The sequence below is a fragment of the Lynx rufus genome, unplaced genomic scaffold, assembly GCF_022079265.1.
Source record: "Lynx rufus isolate CCGP_SWC_20201006 ecotype Redwood Valley unplaced genomic scaffold, mLynRuf1.p SCAF_4, whole genome shotgun sequence".
Lineage (NCBI taxonomy): Eukaryota > Metazoa > Chordata > Mammalia > Carnivora > Felidae > Lynx > Lynx rufus.
The window spans coordinates 20732465-20751056 of NW_025814856.1; the positions used below are offsets into that span (position 1 = coordinate 20732465).

Genomic DNA, 18592 nt, shown 5'->3' on the forward strand with positions numbered 1-18592 from the left:
CAAGTCAGGAAAGCTTAAAGAAAAAAAAAAGAGAAAATTAAGATCACATAAATAAGACTAAGCATATAAATAAGAGTAATTAATGTGATTTAAAAGTTAGGAGCTCCCAAATAGTGTTAAAAATCAAGTTACCTTGGGGTGCCTGGGTGAACGACTCTTGGTTTCAGCTCAGCTCATGATCTCACAGTTCATGGGTTTGAGCCCCAAGTTGGGCTGGCTCCGTGCTGACAGCATGGAGCCTGCTTGGGATTCTCTGCCCCTCCCGCATGCATAGGCTCTCTCCATCTCAAAATAAATAAACTTAAAAAAAATGAAGTTACCTCCTATTTTCCAGATGACACCCAAAGGTTGAAAACAGGGAAAAGGATATCTTAGGTGGATGCAAGCAGAAAGGAGAGGTAATTAGAAAGTCATACTTAACAACATCAGAAATGCGGCAAGGGGAGACATCTGGAGCTGCCAAAATGTGCTGTTCTGAATCATTAGACATTAAATAAGACATGAAATGTATAAAGAAAGAATTTTACATACGTAAGAGTTTGGCAACGCTACCACTGGGTAGGAGACCAATACTACCTTTCAGATTTTGGTCGATAAGTGGGCATATATTGAAAGGGAAGACTTTTGCACTTGTTCTCTGTACTTGGAACATTTCCCCTCAGATACACAGGACTTGTTCTTCACTTTCATTCAAGTCTCTACTCGGATGGGACTATAAAGAAACATCTCCTACTGCCCTGTCAAAATAAAGTGGTATGCCCCATCCTCTATGCACTGATATATCTCACATTACATATTTTTCATTGTTGCCACCCCCCCTCCACAGAATGTAAGCTCCATGGGAGGGAACAGGGATCTTGTTTGCTCACTGCTGTTTGCCCAGTACTTCTAAGAGTTGGGGAGACATTGTAGGTGCTCAGTAAATAGTTAATGAATGATTCAGAGGTGCATTGCCATTAGTCACCTGGTCTACTTAAGTTTAATTAAAACTAAAATTAAAAATGGAGTCCTTCAAACTAGCTACATTTCAAGAGCTCAAAAGCCATATATGACCAGTGGCTCCCTTGTCACAGAATACAGATACAGAACATTTCCATCATCACAAAACTACTGATCAGGACTTCTACAGGTTTGAATAATAGAGAAAGGCAAGTGATTGTGTTTGTGCATAACAATCTTTACTAAATGCCCATTGGACTGTTTCCTCTACTGGCTCATCTACTGAGCCACAAGGAAGAACAATCCCAAGAAGTAAAAGTTAACGCAGGTCATATTCAGTAACCACACTGCAATGACTCCCGCCCCCCCAGACAGCACGTGAGTGAGCACCAGCAGGGAAGGGGCAGCAGGAGAGGGAAGGAGAGAATCGTAAGCAGGCTCCACGCTCCGTGCAGAGCCCGATGTGGGGTTCGGTCTCACTACTGACTGAGATCATGAGTCGGACACTTAACCGACTGAGACACCCAGGTGCCCCGAATTTTTTTGGCTTTCTAAATACATGTATCCCCTACTTTTCAAAAGCTCGTTTCACGCCACTTTACTTTTCTGAAAGTCTTACGTTACTACAGCAATGGCTTTTTTCATAAAAGCAAAAATCCTCTTCAGATTTCTTTCAGCAAAAACAGGTACTACTGTAGGTCTTAAGTGTGAAGAACTTTCAGAGAGTGGGAGATACTCTGTTTTTCACCATTTCAGCTTACCAAAGTTTTCATAGGACTGCTTTTTGGGGGTAATGAGAAAATATGTATATGGAAATTAAGGAATATTTCTTAAGGAGAAAACAATTACTGGCTATTTACAAACTGCCAAAAGTATATCAAAGTCTGAAATATGGTCAAAGGTATAATGAGAAGAAAATTCATACTGTTAAAGGTGTTTTATATTTAAGAAAGATAAAAAATGATTAAGCACTCAAAAACCATAGAGTAACCAAAAGATACTGGGATGAAAACCAAAATGAATGTTTAGACAAAACTATACAGAATGGGAATAATAACATATGGGGGAGAATTTTTTAATTCTAAGAAAATATGTACATTATACAAATTAGAAAACTTAACTAAAACTGATGTCTCTCCAGAAAGATGTATTCATAAAACATGCAAGAAACAGTGAATAGTTCAGAAAGACCCACCCACAGTTTGCCAAGGATTTGCCTCAGACTGGGACTGGGATGAGATGGTTTTACTGTTGAGTTCTAACAAACCCTTCAAAGTGAAAATAAGAGATCTCAGAAACCAGGCTATGAGCACCTTAAGGACAGGGAGTAAGTGTTGTCCTCACCACCATATCCCCAGCTCCTGCCAGAGCACCTGACACAGAGTAAAAACTAAAAATCTGTTAAGTGGCTAGAAAGGGAACATTTCATTAGAGTATTTTATGTGTGTGTAATTTTCAAAGAAGGTAAGATAACACTTTATATTATAAAAAGTGAAAACGTTTCCGGAACAGCATTCATTTTTAAAGTCCCTTGAATACAAAAGTGAAAATTTACTAATTAAGATTTTTATTTTATAAAAACAACTTATTTCCCACATGGGAATTACTCCTCATTAAACAACTAATAAAATATGTGATATACAGTCATACATTTACAACATGGGAAGACAACCAATAATTTGACAGACAAAAAGACAAACTTCAGGAGGTAAGTATGTCCAACATAACTAAAAGGAGCTGGACTTCACTTACAAATTGCTTAACTGGAAAAGGAATTCGTGTTTTAGAAATGTTTTCACTGATGAAAAGTTACTCTAAAAAAAGCCAGCAGAAACATGGATTTACAAAGCCAAATCATTTCTTAGTTTCAATTCTTGCATATCCTAAATGAGGTTCATATTAAATGAAAATAAAAGGTTTATTAAACATCCATCAATATATAAAAAAGGAACTGCTCAATTACTAGATACTACATATTCTTTATATCTACTCCCAGAATCATGAATTGATTTTCTTAAAAAAATAATTTTTCAACTACTACCTAAGGTTATTAACAATGACAACTCGCATCACTAGACATATTATGTCACTTATTTATCCTATTACTTTTATCACTATAGTGCAATGTAAAACTTCCAATCCAATATTTTATGGCCCTTACGTATCAAACTAGTACCTTAGAAAAATAAAATTCTAAATATAAAGTTGGTGGTTTAAGGCTCAGTAAACAGTAACCAAACAAAAGTCTTATAACAGATTTTCCTCATCAAGAGTAAGATTAGCCACAGATTTTTTTCCTTTGTTTTGTGACATTGCTTCATTTTACTCTGTTCCATCCCATTTTTTCCCCAGCTAAAAAAAAAGATATAAGGATGTTGAATGGCCTCCAGCCATTATTATGGGTTTGTTTCTGTTTAAGCCAAAAACCTTTGAAAATAGGTCTTTAGTTCTGGCAGATTAGAATAAATTATCAAAAATTCACATTTTCTTCAAAAAATTTCAGCTGGCGAGCTTTCACACTGTAAGTTGTGTATTTTTCACCCATGTGCTCCTGCAAACGTACCTAGTGGAGAAACAAAAAGAAAATCAGTATGTAGTAGAAAAAATATTTTTTGCAATTTTAGAAGAAAGGCTTTTCAAGAAAAAAGAAGGGCTTTTCTTTAAAAAAAAAATTTTTTTTTAATGTTTATTTTTGAGAGAGCGTGAGTGGTGGAGGGGGAGAGAGAGGGAGACACAGAATCAGAAGCTGGCTCCAGGCTCCAAGCTGTCAGCACAGAGCCCAACATGGGCCTTGAACTCACAAACTGAGATCGTGACCTGAGCTGAAGTCAGCGGCCCAACCGACCAAGCCACCCAGGTGTCCCAAGAAGGACTTTTCTAAGCATGATACCAGAGGTGGAAACCACATGGGAAAATGCTATCATTTAAAAAACATTTGAGGGGCGCCTGGGTGGCGCAGTCGGTTAAGCGTCCGACTTCAGCCAGGTCACGATCTCGCGGTCCGGGAGTTCGAGCCCCGCGTCGGGCTCTGGGCTGATGGCTCAGAGCCTGGAGCCTGTTTCCGATTCTGTGTCTCCCTCTCTCTCTGCCCCTCCCCCGTTCATCCTCTGTCTCTCTCTGTCCCAAAAATAAATAAACGTTGAAAAAAAAAAAATTAAAAAAAAAAAAAAAAAAACATTTGAAACTTCAAGATGTCAAAAAATTGTCATGAGATGTTAAAGAACAAACAATACACTGGGGAAAATTTGCAAATACATGCCAAAGAATTAATACCATTAATATAATATAGAGCCCTTGGGGGTGCCTAGGTGGCTCAGTCCGTTAAGCATCTGACTCTTGGTTTCACCTTAGCTCATGATCTCATAGTTTGTGGGATTGAGCCCTGTGTTGAGCTCTGCATTGACAGTGTGGAGCCTGCTTGGAATTCTCTCTCTCCCTCTCTCTCTGTCCCTCTCCCCCACTCTCTCTCAAGAAATCAAACTTTAAACAGCATAGAGTTTCCCTATTTAAAAAAAAAAAATAGATGGGGCGCCTGGGTGGCGCAGTCGGTTAAGCGTCCGACTTCAGCCAGGTCACGATCTCGCGGTCCGTGAGTTCGAGCCCCGCGTCAGGCTCTGGGCTGATGGCTCAGAGCCTGGAGCCTGTTTCCGATTCTGTGTCTCCCTCTCTCTCTGCCCCTCCCCAATTCATGCTCTGTCTTTCTCTGTCCCAAAAAATAAATAAAAACGTTGAAAAAAAAAAATAGAGCTCTTAGAACCAGTAAAACACGTAATATTAGAACATTAGAATTAGTAAAACAACAAAATCAATCCCATAGATAATTCAGCAAAGGCATTTACAAATTAATACAAATAGCCAATTAAAACAGAAATTTCAATCTAATAATAAAAAAATACATACAATGTGACACTCAATATATGCCTGGAATTAAAATAACACCTAACAATATGTTAAACAGATGTCACACACCTCCTATCCAGTGCACAGAGAAGGACACAATATCACTTTTGTGGTATTCCTGCCAAAAATACAGAATCTGAATCTATTTAACAGGAAACACATCAAATCCAAACGGAGGGTCATTTTATAAAACATGGCCGATACTCTTCAAAAATGTCCTAACTGTCCCAGATTAGATGAGACATAACAAATACAATCCCAATTGGTTCCACATCTGGCATGATGGCTTGAGGAGCTCTGAAGACCCCCTCCTCACTGAAACTGGTGAAAATTATTTTCTAAACTAACCATTTAAAGTCTCTGGAAGCGGTCCTGAGGGCATACAGCAAATAAAGACACTTTTTTTTTTTTTTCTCAAGAAAATCTACTAAAACCCATTAAGAACAGTGAGAGTGGGTGGTATCTAAGCTAAGATCAAAGGCCTCCCTCCCCAGTCCCAGCTGAGTGAGACAAAAACTCTACACCAAACTGTAGCCAACAACACAGGGTTCCCTTTCCATCAGCTCCTAGTCCAAAGGCAATCTTCTTGGGAGGGGCAGGACATCATATCTCATCCTGCCCCCCCACATCTGTGGTTAAGGATACATTTTGAGAGAGTGCAGCCAAGATGTGGGAATTTCCTTTTTATACCAGGTTAGACTTGTAGGATGGAGGCTGTACCTTGGGAGCAAGGCCAATGAAAATACTGGGGCCCCAATCACCTTTGCCCCAGACCATAAAGTGAAAATCCCATGCTCAGGTGAAGCATGCCAAGAAGACCAGCCCTCCCCACCACTGAGCTTCTAAAGTAGGGGTATCACTCATAGACAAGTATGCTATTGTCTTTGCTCCCAGCTGTGTTCAGAGATTTTTCCTGGGGTGAGAAGCAAGACCTAAAAGAGCACCAAAACTTTTCCTTAATGGACTGACCTCATTTAGAACAGAGTGGAAAAACTCAAGCCTACAAGTGCTCTCAAAAACTGGAAGTAGTGGTGAATGGCAACTAGGAGGAGACTGGTAGAGTCACTGGGTGTATAGGCTAAACTGTGGGCAGCCTACTTTGATGGAGACAACTATGAAGCTGGGAGGAACCCTCCCCCACCCCCACCCCCACCCCGCCCCCCACCCTGGGGTCAAAACAAATTTCAAACACTGACCCTGGGAACTATCCCTTCAAAGAATCCCAAATTTTACTGGATCAGTTTGTGGAGCAATGTGTGCCCCAGGACATTGTTGGAAACAGGAGAGCCATCAATTAGCAACTAAAAAACCTTAACACCTAAGGGAAGGACAAGGGAGAGTCAAAAGAGTTCTGCAAAACCCACCATCGTCCCAAGGTGGCTGTGGATACAACCAAGGCCTTGCCAGCTGAGAGGCAACATCAGATTTACATTGTGGAGACATGAAGAAGGGATAAAATAGACTTTACTAAAAAATTCAGCCAATCACTAAAGAAGCAAATAATAATAGCAACTCTCCTCCCTGGGGAGGCCAGTGCCCAGACTTGTACAATATACTTTCTGAAATGTCCAGTTTTCAATAGACAGTTCTAAGACACATACACTGGGGGAAAAAAGAAGGCAAGAGAGGCACTACCTGGGAGAGTAACCAGATATTAGAGTTAACAAGCAAAGATATCATCAGAAACATGTTCACAGAACTAAAGAAAACTATGATTAAAGTAGTCGTAAGAAGAGCTAAGTGGAAATTCTGGAATGGAAAAGTATAATGACAAATGAAAAACTCAAGAGGGGCTCAACAGTTTATTTGAACTGGCAGAAAGAAAAGTAAGCAGGCTGGAGATAGATCAATATATAATTGATAATATATAGTATCGATATATAATTCACATTATAGATTGATAGATCAATATATAATTCTTTGATTATATAATCAAAGAACAGGGAGAAAAGAAAATGAAGTGAATATCACTTCAGAGAAAAGTGGGACTTCACTCAACACACCAACACATGTATAATGGGACCATCAGAAGGAGAAGAGCGAGGGGTGCCGGGGTGGCTCAGTCGGCTAAGCATCCGACTTCGGCTCAGGTCATGATCTCCCAGTTCGGGAGTTCAAGCCCCGCATCGGGCTCTGGGCTGACAGCTCGGAGCCTGGAGCCTGCTTCAAATTCTATGCCTCCCTCTCTCTCTGCTCCTCCCCTGCTCACGCTTGGTCTCTCTCTCCTTCAAAAATAAATAAAAACATTTAAAAAAAAAAAAAAAAAAAGAAGGAGAAGAGCAAGAAAGGAGCAGAAAAATTAATTAAAGAAATAATGGCTGAGCAATCCCTATCAAAATAACACCAGCAATCTTCACAGAGCTAGAACAAACAATCCTAAAACTTGTATGGAACCAGAAAAGACCCCAAATAGCCAAAGCCAAATCTTGAAAAAGAAAACCAAAGCTGCAGGCATGACAATCCCGGACTTCAAGCTGTATTACAAAGCTGTAATCATCAAAACACAGTATGGTACTGGCACAAAAACAGACACTCAGATCAATGGGACAGAATAGAGTGTGGTAGGGTCCCTTCCCTCAGGAAAGAAAAAAACCTCAAGGTAACCTGGCTATATGCGTATGTGACAACATCCCTCACAATCTTGTAACATGAGACCACTTAATCAGACTACATATTTGTGTGTTACCATATATGGGAGACAAGGAAGCAAAAAATATATAAAAACCCACAGCATGTGGCATTCGGGGCTCAGTTCTTTGGGAACCCAACTGAGTGGTGCTGGCAGGAATAAAGTTGCTTCCTGGAAAGAAAAGCCTTGGTGTCACGACTCTGTGCGAGAATCCTGCTACATTACTTGGGGGCTTGTCCAGGATTCAGAGACAGTTCATTTCCTCCTCCTTTGCCACCAGGGATATGAACCTCGGAATGCCGGGAGAGGCAGCCTTGCCTGGTGCCAGCAGACCGCTTGATCTGCAGGAGATTAGCCCTCCCAGCATGCCAGGGCGAGGACCCCGTGTGCCCCAATGGAACTTGTGAGGCCCAGACACCAGCTCAGGGAGTGCCACCCGGCAGACTGGTAAGAACCTGGGTTCGTTTTGGCACACCTGCCCCCAAGAGGCAGAAGGGGAGCCTGATCACCTCCCAGAGTTGCCCTAGTAGTTCCACAAGGGGTGAGGAACAAAGCTGCAACTCTAAGGCACTGGGTAGCAGATTGTGGAGTCGCCGTGTGACTGTGTGTGGGGACTTGTCTCTCATTCATTTCCTGGGTTAATGACTATGATAATTAGAGCCAACCGTCTCTGGTTATTCTACCTCAGAACAGGGACTTCAAGGAATATTCCCAAGCAGCTGCCGAAACTCCTTTTGTTTCAGGGAAATTCCCTGTCTTCTCCAGACTGACACGGACTTGACACCAATTCCACTGGTGGAAAACAAAACAAAACAAAACAAAACAAAACAAAACAAACCTGGAGTCTGCTCCTCTGTCTGAGTTGACAAGAGTTAAAACTGGGAATTCTCTTTCTCTGCCTTTTGCTGGCACCTCTCCTCTTCTGCCTTCCCTCCCCCGCCTTCTTTTCTGTACCACTTTAGGGGTGGCCGGCATAACTGGCTCCTCAATGCCTCAGGCACCATCAGCTCCTCCTCCCACCCTAGAGGTTGTGGAGTGAAGACCACCCACTTCAGATTTCCCCACTGGTGCCCCAGATACAAATAGACAAGGGGGGAAAATTGATTAACTTTTAAATGGACACAGATGGAACACATTTGGTATTTAAATGGATTTAAGTTTTTTGGTTTAAAATAGACATGTCTTTAGAGTTATCAGCATTAAACATATAAAACTGTTTTCTAAAGGTCAAATAAGCTCTTTTATCTCTGTTGCAATTTGTCAGCAAAAAGGTGACTTAAAATGATGGTTAATTTTGTCTGTCTCAAAGCTTTCACGGGTAATTGTTAAGATAGCTTTCAAAGTCTTTGGTAACCTAAAACGTTAAAGTTTGGCTTGCATGATAAATTGAGATTGAATTCATTGGATATCTAAAGAGATAAGAGGCTAAAGCACTAATTACTAGATGTAGGTTTGTGCTTCTGACTTGTTGCAGAGAAACTCCAGACATTTGGATCTATGGGAAAACATGCTTTATCCTTAATGGATTCATAATTTTGCCATCTAAAAACATTCAGATATAACATAAAGTTCACAATTGGTTACTACTTAGTTTTCACTGGAGACTAAGGTTTCTAAGAGGTAAAATTCTACTAAATGTAGTTAAAACTAATAAAAATAAGACAAGCAACTCTGTATGTAGAAAAGTAGGAGACATGAAAGAAAGATATAAGAAATGGAAATATATTTTTGTTGAAGGTAAAAGAAAGTAATTTTGTTCTAAATGGGACTGGTTATTTGGAGGAAAATGGCTTGGACAAAATCTAAATGTAAAGAAAAGTTGCAGAAATTTTCATGAAGGAAAACCTTTAAAAAGAAATTTTATGTGTGGTCAGGATGGACTAAGGTTAAAATAAATGGATTTTAAAAGTACATTGGGTTAAGATTAAACTCCTCCTCTTTTGACCCAAAGGCCGAGAAAATAATAGCAATACCCTTGGTGCCAGCCTCCAAATCCTCCACATTTCTGTTGTTCCTGTTCAGCAGAGGACTGGATGCCTCTGCCGTATGAGGGATGGGTGATGAAGGGCTTTTACTAAGGTACGTGGGAGCCATTTTACTACACTTAGCCCACTGTATGCCAAAAATGGATATCCACACGGCTGAAACATATTTATGTGAGCATTGTTGAAAAAGGGGAATAGACCTTGACTTTGGCCCTTTAACCCCCTCCCTCAATGGCCAATGATCAATATGGAAGTTACTGTTGGGCCAAAATAAAATGAGTGCATCCTACAACAACCAGGAAAGTCTTGCTTGGTCACAGTCCATACCCAAGGTCCTGCAGGCAGAAAATGGAGGGGTAAGAAAAAAACAGGAAAGACCAGGTCAGCTCTTGGAGGTGGGGTCAAGCCTGGGTAAGAATGACTATTAGCACCTCGTGAGACTGGCAGGGCTTTTGGCTGCCAGCCGCAGAGCCAGCCAAAATGCAGGGACAGGAGATGAGGTTTCTCCTGGCCAGCTATAGGAAATTGAGATAAGGGACAACTTTCTTCCTTTTTCCTATAGATGGTTAATTCCCCAACCAAGGCCATTACTTCTTTGGAATGCATTATGATTCATTTTCTTTTGCACAAAGGTTTGGCCCCAATACAAATTGGAAGAGGGAACCTGGCCCCCAAAGGGAAATATCAATGACAATACTATCCTACAATTGGACTTGTTTTGCAAATGTGAAGGGAAATGGGGAGAATTCCCCTATGTTCATTGTTTTTGGGCCTTAAGAAAAAAAATCGAGATATGTGTAAGCAATGTAAGGTGGATCCTAATTTAATGGCAACCCTTTCTGAAGTCCAGCAATCAGTGGGGGGGAAGTAATTAAGGGCCCCTTACCTGTATCTAAAACAGACCTAGAGAAGGAGGAAGGGAGTTCTTTCACCTCAACCTCCTTCTCCTTGGGTCCTCAATCTATTAAATAAATAAATAAATAAATAAATAAATAAATAAATAAATAAATAAAAAAATATATATATATATACACACACACACACACACAATTCTGCTCGCTGCTACTCACCTTATCCAGGCCCTCCTCACAGGCATGTTTGCCTTACAAGAAGCTAGAATGCCAGAAGAAAAAACCTTTATATTACAAGATTTAAGACAGATAAAAGGAGATCTAGGTAAATTTTCTGATCAGATAAGTATATAAGGGCTTTTCAGAACATTATGTATGTTTTTGAGTTGAACTGGAAAGATGTAATGCTTTTGTTAAATCAGACTCTTAGTGACAGATTTTTTGAAAAAAAAACTAAGGAAATCTAAGATTTAGCCCTTAAATTATGCTAAATTAGCCACTATTTTACAAACACAAAATGAGAGCCCGATGGCATTCCTGGAGAGGTTGAGGAAGGCTCTCACTAAATATATGGCTATCTCCCCTGACACCCCTAAGGCTGAGATGGTTTGAAAGGACAAATTTGTCACTCAATCAGCCCTAGATATTCAGAGAAAATGCAAAAATTGGCTGTTGGCCTTGAAGGGACCCTGGAGGAACTCTTACAAGTTGCCAATTGAGTATATTACAACCAAAATTAACAAAACAAAACAAAACAAAACACAAAACAAAAAAAAAAAACAGAAAAGGAGGCTTAAAAAAAAAAAATCTGAGGCCTTAGTTGTGGCCTTCCGTACTACGTCAGACCAGACTTCCCGAGGTCCTGGCACCAAGTGCCATTTATATGGCCATTCAGAGCACTAAAATGATGAGAATGTCCTTAGAGGGGACAACCAAAATGAAAACCCCATAAGCCATGCCCCTTCTGTGGAGACAATCACTGGAGATCTGTAGGCCCTCGGGGACCTCTATCTGTGAGGGCTCAGATAACCAATGTCCCTGGAAGGGACTAACTGGAGTCTGGGGCTCTTCATGGTGGCTCCCCTAAACAAACTGTCTATCAGAAACCCAGAGCCTCGGGTAACTCAGGTAAATACAGAAAGAAAACTGGTTGATTTCCTTCTTAACACCAGAGCTACCTTTTCTGACCTCCTTTCCACTCCAGGCCAACTATCCAAACGCAGCATGACGATTAGAGGTATCTCCGGAAAACTGCTAACTAAATTTTTCTCTCAGCCCCTGGGATGTATGTGGGGAAACCTAATTTTTTTTCTCATTCTTTCCTGATAATGCCAGAGAGTCTTACTCCCTTGCTAGAAAGGGACATTATAACTAAAATAGAGACTATGGTGCTACCAACTCCAGGACGGGTAAACAATTATGTGAGTTGTTGGAAATTACTGGATATGGTAGACTGTAGATACCAGGGTTCAGAAAAATAGTTTGCCTACTATATCAATTATTAAAGGAGACTCCCAAAAAAATAAATAAATAAACTGGGGTCTGACTCCTAGATACCGTCTCCAGCCCTTGGTTACAACAGAGCAAAGCAATTACTATTACCAAGCTCACAGAAATAAAAGATCATTAAAACACAGGATCAGGCCTTTCATTTAGGGAGGGGCAAAACTTATCAAATGACCCAAAGGATGTTTACTGGGAAAAAAATTTGTCAAAGAGAGTTCTGAAAGTAGTATCAGCCTGTGAAGTATGTCTTAAAAACAATCCTTTCAACCACAAACTTGCTCTCCCAGGCAATCAAGGAACTGGAGGCTATCCAGGAAAGACTAACAATTAGGTTTCACTCATATGCCAAAGTCAAAGGAATTCCAACATCTGTGGGTATGGATTGATACTTTCACTAATTGAGTAAAGGCCTTCTTCTGCAAGGCAAAAAAGGCACAAAAAGCAATAAAACATTTGCTTTATAAAATAATACCCACTTTTGGCTTACCTAAAATTTTGCAAATTAATAATGGTAAATGGCTGCTTTGACTCTTTCTCTAGTAGAACTCCTGGCTCTTAAAAAAGTTTTATACCTCAGGCGCCTGGGTGGCTCACTCTGTTGAGTGTCTGGCTTCGGCTCAGGTTGTGATCTCACAGTCTGTGAGTTCGAACCCTGTGTCGGGCTCTGTGCTGACAGCTCAGAGCCTGGAGCCTGCTTCAGATTCTGTGTCTCCCTCCCTCTGCCCCTCCCCCACTCATGCTCTGTCTCTCTCTGTCTCAGAAATAAATATACATTAAAAAAAAAAGTTTTATACCTCAAAATAAATCAGACCGTCTGCTTATACTCAGCAAAACTCTAAATAACACCTCACAAGTAGTAGATGATTTAAAATTTTTTTTTAATTAAATTAGGGCCAAACTCTTGGAAATAGAGCCACCATTGATTACTTATTACTCCTGCTCTTCCATCACCTGGGTCATGAGAGATTCCCTGACATATGTTGTTTACAAAGTCAGAGTCTCTCCTAGGTTGTTTGACAGGTTTGGAAACTGTAGACATTATCTTAAGATGCCACCTTGTTGGTCAGTATAATCTTTACTTTGTGTTCTTCTCTTTGTGTCTGCTAATAATTATGCCACCTCATGCCTGCCAGCCTTCCTATAGAACCATACTGTGGGCTACTTGACCGACCCTGGGGTAGACTCTAACTGCTGTACCCCCACACTGTCTCTTATCAGCTTAAAAAAGCTAGAACGGTCATCGTCCCTGTTTCCTAACAGCAGGTACAGGCCCTATTCTGGGGGAGAAATAAATAGGGAAAGGGTTAACATTAGGCAGGGAGAGATAGGGAAACTTCAGAAAGCAGACTACAGCTGCAAGTGGGAGGCTAAAGAAGTAGATGGGGTTCTCCCTTTATAAAATCCTTTTTGGGTGCCTTCCCCCCATTATCAAGGGCATAAGGGGGGATCTAAATGAGATAGGCAATCTAACTCTAAGACAACAGATGCAGGCCCTTGGCTTTACCCTAACCACCTTACACCACTGGGTCAGGGAACGATTCCCTGTGAATCTGACCACAGATGCTCACCCCTTTAAACCAGGAGATGCAATATAGATAAAGGAGTGGAATGTCCAGCCCCTAAAACCCCTCTGCAGGGGCTCGTTCACTGTCGTTTTGTCCACCCCTACTGCAGTAAAGGTAGCTGAAGTGGGTCCTTGGATTCACCACAAGCAGAATGAAGCCAGCATCTCAAAACTGGGAGTGCATTCCTAATCCACCAATGCTATGCAAGCTGACCATATGAAAAAAGCAATCCGCAATTCCAGAGGCTCCAAGAGACTACAACCCTGCTTTAGTCACTCCAAAAGCTGACTAACGTAGGCACGGCAGAAGCTTGAGGAATCGATGGTCCGATGAAACAAAAGACTGTCCTTATTTTCTATGTTTCCGTACTGTGATGCACTGTCATGCCTTGTTTCTCACTATTATTGTGATTCTTGCTCTACTCTTTGCCATAGGATTGTCCAAGGCCACCCCAGCCAGCTGGAAATGTGAGAGGTTTCTGTTAATACTCACCTTCCTTTTGTGGATAGGATACTTCATTGGTACCAACATGGGGAAACAATGGCCATAAGAGACTAAAAAATTAGATTCCCACAAACTTTATAGTAAAACAACATACCCCAGTCCTACTACCAGGGTTTGGCTCTCAAAAGCTCAATTACTGGGAAAAACTATCTTGCCTAGTGGGGAAAAAGTTCATCATCGTCTCTGTTAAAAACTTAACATGCCTAGGCCAAAGATTTTATAACTCAACTGCCCAGAAAACCCAATGGTGGGGGACCCCAGACCACCTTGAGCCAGATCAGATCCCCACCCGTTGTTTAACTTCTCTCACCTCTGATAGGTCTGAGACAATATCAACGCAGCCATCAAATGGCAGGCCCCAGGTGGACTATGCTAGATATGTGGAAAGACAGCCTATATAGTACTTCCCTCAGTCTGGTCAGGGTCATATGTGCTGAAAACTATTCATCCATCTTTCTTCCTGTTTCCACTTGACAGAAACATTTGAGAGCTCAAATGTATAGGGACAGGAGACTCAAAGGAAGAAGCGTGCCTTACAAACTGGCAATTAAAAGGATGATAAATGGCCTCCCAAGTGTATAATCCATTATTATAGCCCTGCCACCTGGCCAGAAGACGGGTCTTAGGGCTACCGCACTCCCATTTACATGCAAATAAACCACATAATGAGACTATAAGCAGTTATAAAAATTATAACCAATAAAACTGCCAGAGCTCTTAACCTACTAGCCAAGGAACAAACCAAAATGTGCCATGCTGTCTATCAAAATCGCTTGGCCTTAGATTACCTACTTATTTCTGAGGGAAAAGTTTGTAAAAAGTTTAACCTAAACAACTGCTGCCTACAGATAGATAATGAGAAAAAAAGTCATAGAAGAGATCACAAGTCAAATAAAAAGGACTGCTCATGTCCCTGTCCAGACCTTAACAGTTAAAACCCCGGGGAGTTATTTGGAGGATGGTTTTCAACTTTCAGGGGATTCAAAAGTCTCATAAAAATTATCCTCCTAGTTCTGGGAGGTTGCTTAATCCTCCTACCTTGCTTGGGTCCCCTGGTCTGCCTCCAGTCTCACTGAGGCCATAATTTAAAAAAAAAAAAAAAAAAAAAAAAAAGGATGGCCACTCATATAATGATGTTATAAAAATATAAACCTCTAAATCAAGATGATGTTCTTTGACCCAAAATAGAGGGGTCCGAGCATCAAAGTGGGGAAGGTGGTAGGGTCCCCTCCCTAAGAAAAAAAATCTCAAGGCAACCTGGCTATACGGCCTATATGACAACATCCCTCATGACCTTGTAACATGAGACCACTTAATCAGACTACATGTTTGTGTGTTACCATATATGGGAGGCAAAGAAGTAAAAAATATATAAAAAAGTATGCCAGGTGGCATTCAGGGCTCAGTTCTTTGGGTACGAACCCAACTGAGCAGTACCAACAGGAATAAAGTTGCTTCCTGGAAAGAAAAGCCTCAGTGTCATGACTCTCTGCGTGAGAATCCTGCTACAAGAGAACCCAGAAATGGACCCACAAACATATGGCCAACTAAATCTTTGACAAAGCAGGAAAGAATATCCAATGGAATAAAGACAGTCTCTTCAGCAAATGGTGCTGGGAAAACTGGACAGCGACATGCAGAAAAATGAACTTGGACCACTTTCTTACACCACGAGAAAAATAAACTCCAAATGGATGAAAGACCTAAATGTAAGACAGGAAGACATCAAAATCCTCAAGGAGAAAGCAGGCAAAAACCTCCTTGACCTCAACTACAGCAACTTCTTACTCAACACGTCTCTGGAGGCAAGTGAAACAAAAGCAAAAATGACCTATTGGGACCTCATCAAGATAAAAAGCTTCTGCACAGTGAAGGAAACAATCGGCAAAATTAAAAGGCAACTGACGGAATGGGAGAAGATATTTGCAAAGGACGTATCAGATAAAGGGTTAGTATCCAAAATCTATAAAGAACTTATCAAACTCAACACCCAAATAACAAATAATCCAGTGAAGAAATGGGCAAAAGACATGAATAGACACTTCTCCAAAGAAGACATCCAGATGGCCAACTGACACATGAAAAAATGCTCAACATCACTCATCATCAGGGAAATACAAATCAAAATCACAATGAGATACCACCTCACACCTGTCAGAATGGTTAACATTAACAACTCAGGCAACAACAGATGTTGGCGAGGATGCAGAGAAAGAGGATCTCTTTTGCACTGCTGGTGGGAATGCAAACTGGTGCAGCCACTCTGGAAAACAGTATGGAGGTTCCTCAAAAAATTAAAACTAGAACTACCCTATGACCCAGCAATTGCATTACTACGTATTCATCCAGGGGGACACATGCAACCAATGTTTATAGCGGCACTATCAACAATAGCCAAAGTATGAAAAGAGCCCAAATGTCCATCAAAGGATGAATGGATAAAGAAGATGTGGTATATACATACACAATGGAGTATTACTCAGCAATCAAAAAGAATGAAATCTTGCCATTTGCAACTACATGGATGGAACTGGAGGGTATTATGCTAAGTGAAATTAGAGAAAGACAAAAGTCATATGACGTCACTCATATGAGGACTTTAAGAGACAAAACAGATGAACATAAGGGAAGGGAAACAAAACTAATATAAAAACAGGGAGGGGGACAAAGCATAAGAGACTCACAAATATGGAGAACAAACAGAGGGTTACTGGAGGGTGTGTGGGAGGGGGGATGGGCTAAATGGGTAAGGGGCACTAAGGAATCTACTCCTGAAATCATTGTTGCACTATATGCTAACTAATTTGGATGTAAATTAAAAATACATATATAAAAAAATAAAAAAAGAATGAAATCTTGCCATTTGCAACTACGTGGATGGAACCAGAGGGTATTATGCTAAGTGAAATTAGTCAGTCAGAGAAAGACAAGTATCATATAACTTCACTCATATGAGGAATTTAAGGTACGAACAGATGAAAACAAGGGAAGAGAAGCAAAAATAATATAAAAACAGGGAGGGGGACAAAACATAAGAGACTCTTAAATATAGAGAACAGAGGGTTGCTGGAGCGGTTGTGGGAGGGGGGATGGGCTAAATGGGTAAGGGGCATTAAGGAATCTACTCCTGAAATCATGGTTGCACTATATGCTAACTTGGATATAAATTTAAACAAACAAACAAATAAATAATAAAATATGCCTAAAAAAAAAGGAAATAATGGCTGAAAACTTCCAAATGTATTGAAAAACACTGATCTACACATCCAGGAATCTCCATGAACTCCAAGCAGGATCAACTCAAAGAGATCTACACACAGACACATTAAAGCAAAAGTGCTAAAAGCCAAAGACAAGGAAACAATCATGAAAGTGGCAAGAGGAAAACTGTATCACTTATAAAGGAACTGAAATAACATTAACAGCTAACATAAACAACAGAGACCAAGGGACAGTGGAATACTATATTCAAAGTGTTCAAAGAAAAAAAATTGTCAAGCAAGAAGAATCCCATAGCCAGTAAAGCTGTCTTTCAAAAATAAAAGGTGAAGTAAAGGCATTCCCTGGTGAAGAATTTGTGGCTAGCAGACCACTTTACAAGAACTACTAAAGGCAGGGTTGCCTGGGTGGCTCACTTGGTTAGGCATCCAACTTCAGCTCAGTCATGATCTCATGGTTCATGGGTTCAAGCCCTGCTTCAGGCTCTGGCTGACAGCTCGGAGCCTGGAGCCTGCTTCGGATTCTGTGTCTCCCTCTCTCTCTGCCCCGCCCCCTCTTGCTCTGTCTCTGTCTCTCAAAAATGAATAAACATTAAAAAACTTAAAAAAAAAAAAAAAAGAAAGAACTACTACTAAAGGTAGTTTATCAAGCTGAAATCAAAAAGACCCTAGACAACAATTTTAATTTACATGGAAACATAAAAGCACTACTTTGAGGGGAGGTTATGGAGAGGATGTGACCTCTGGTTCACTTGTGAACCTAATCCTGGCAACTAGAGGTTCCCATCCTCTCCTGTCCTTGGGATGTACATTCCATTTGCCTTCCCTACTCCCAAAGGCTGCCCAAGGGCATAGCCTTGAGATAGTGATGTGGTGTTGAGACCATCTGGACAGTATATGTGATTGAACTCAGTTAATATAACATATATATATATATATATATATATATATATATATATATATATATATGAACTTCTGAGATTTGGCAGGTAGGTGTGGAGATCTACTCATCCTGTGGCTGCCCAAGACAAGCCTCATATGTAAGTTCCCTTCCTTTTTAAAACTGCCACCTACCAATGTGGAGTGTTTGCCTCTTCCTTCCCCCTCTCTCTGCCCTCCTCCTACCAGGGGCCAATTTCAGATGACATCTCAGAGTAATTATGAAAATAAAACCTAATATATATGCATATTGTTTTTCCTTTCTTCTCGGAACTGATTTTAAAATAATTATACAATACAGGGTGCCTGGTTGGCTCAGTTGGTTAAGCGTCAGACTTTGGCTCAGGTCATGATCTTGCAGTTTGGGAGTTCCAGCCCAGCATCAGGCTCTATGCTGACAACTCAGAGCCTGAAACGTGCTTTGGATTCTGTGTCTCCCTCTCTCTCTGCCCCTCCTGCACTCACACTCTGTGTTTCTCTCAAAAATAAAAAAAACTAAAAATTTTTTAAAAAGTAATTACACAATATGTATGAAAGCGGGCAGAGGAGAAAGCAC

At 40.7% G+C, this 18592-nt stretch overlaps 1 protein-coding gene across 3 annotated transcripts in view; it reads right to left on the minus strand.

Annotated features, from left to right (window-relative positions):
• Positions 1-18592, minus strand: part of NEK4 (NIMA related kinase 4) — a 51692-nt gene that overhangs the window by 950 nt on the left and 32150 nt on the right. The window contains exons 15-16 of one of the 3 annotated variants that reach the window (XM_047096351.1): positions 10524-10566; positions 3423-3502 (exon numbers count right to left, since the gene is read on the minus strand). The exons of 1 other annotated variant lie outside the window; for it this stretch is intronic. In XM_047096351.1, coding sequence (XP_046952307.1) covers positions 10540-10566 — 27 coding nt within the window. In that variant the 3' untranslated portion in view covers positions 3423-3502; positions 10524-10539. Of the gene's footprint in view, positions 1-2143; positions 3503-10523; positions 10567-18592 lie in introns of those variants that run through there. One more of the 3 variants, XM_047096350.1, reaches the window with a different exon arrangement.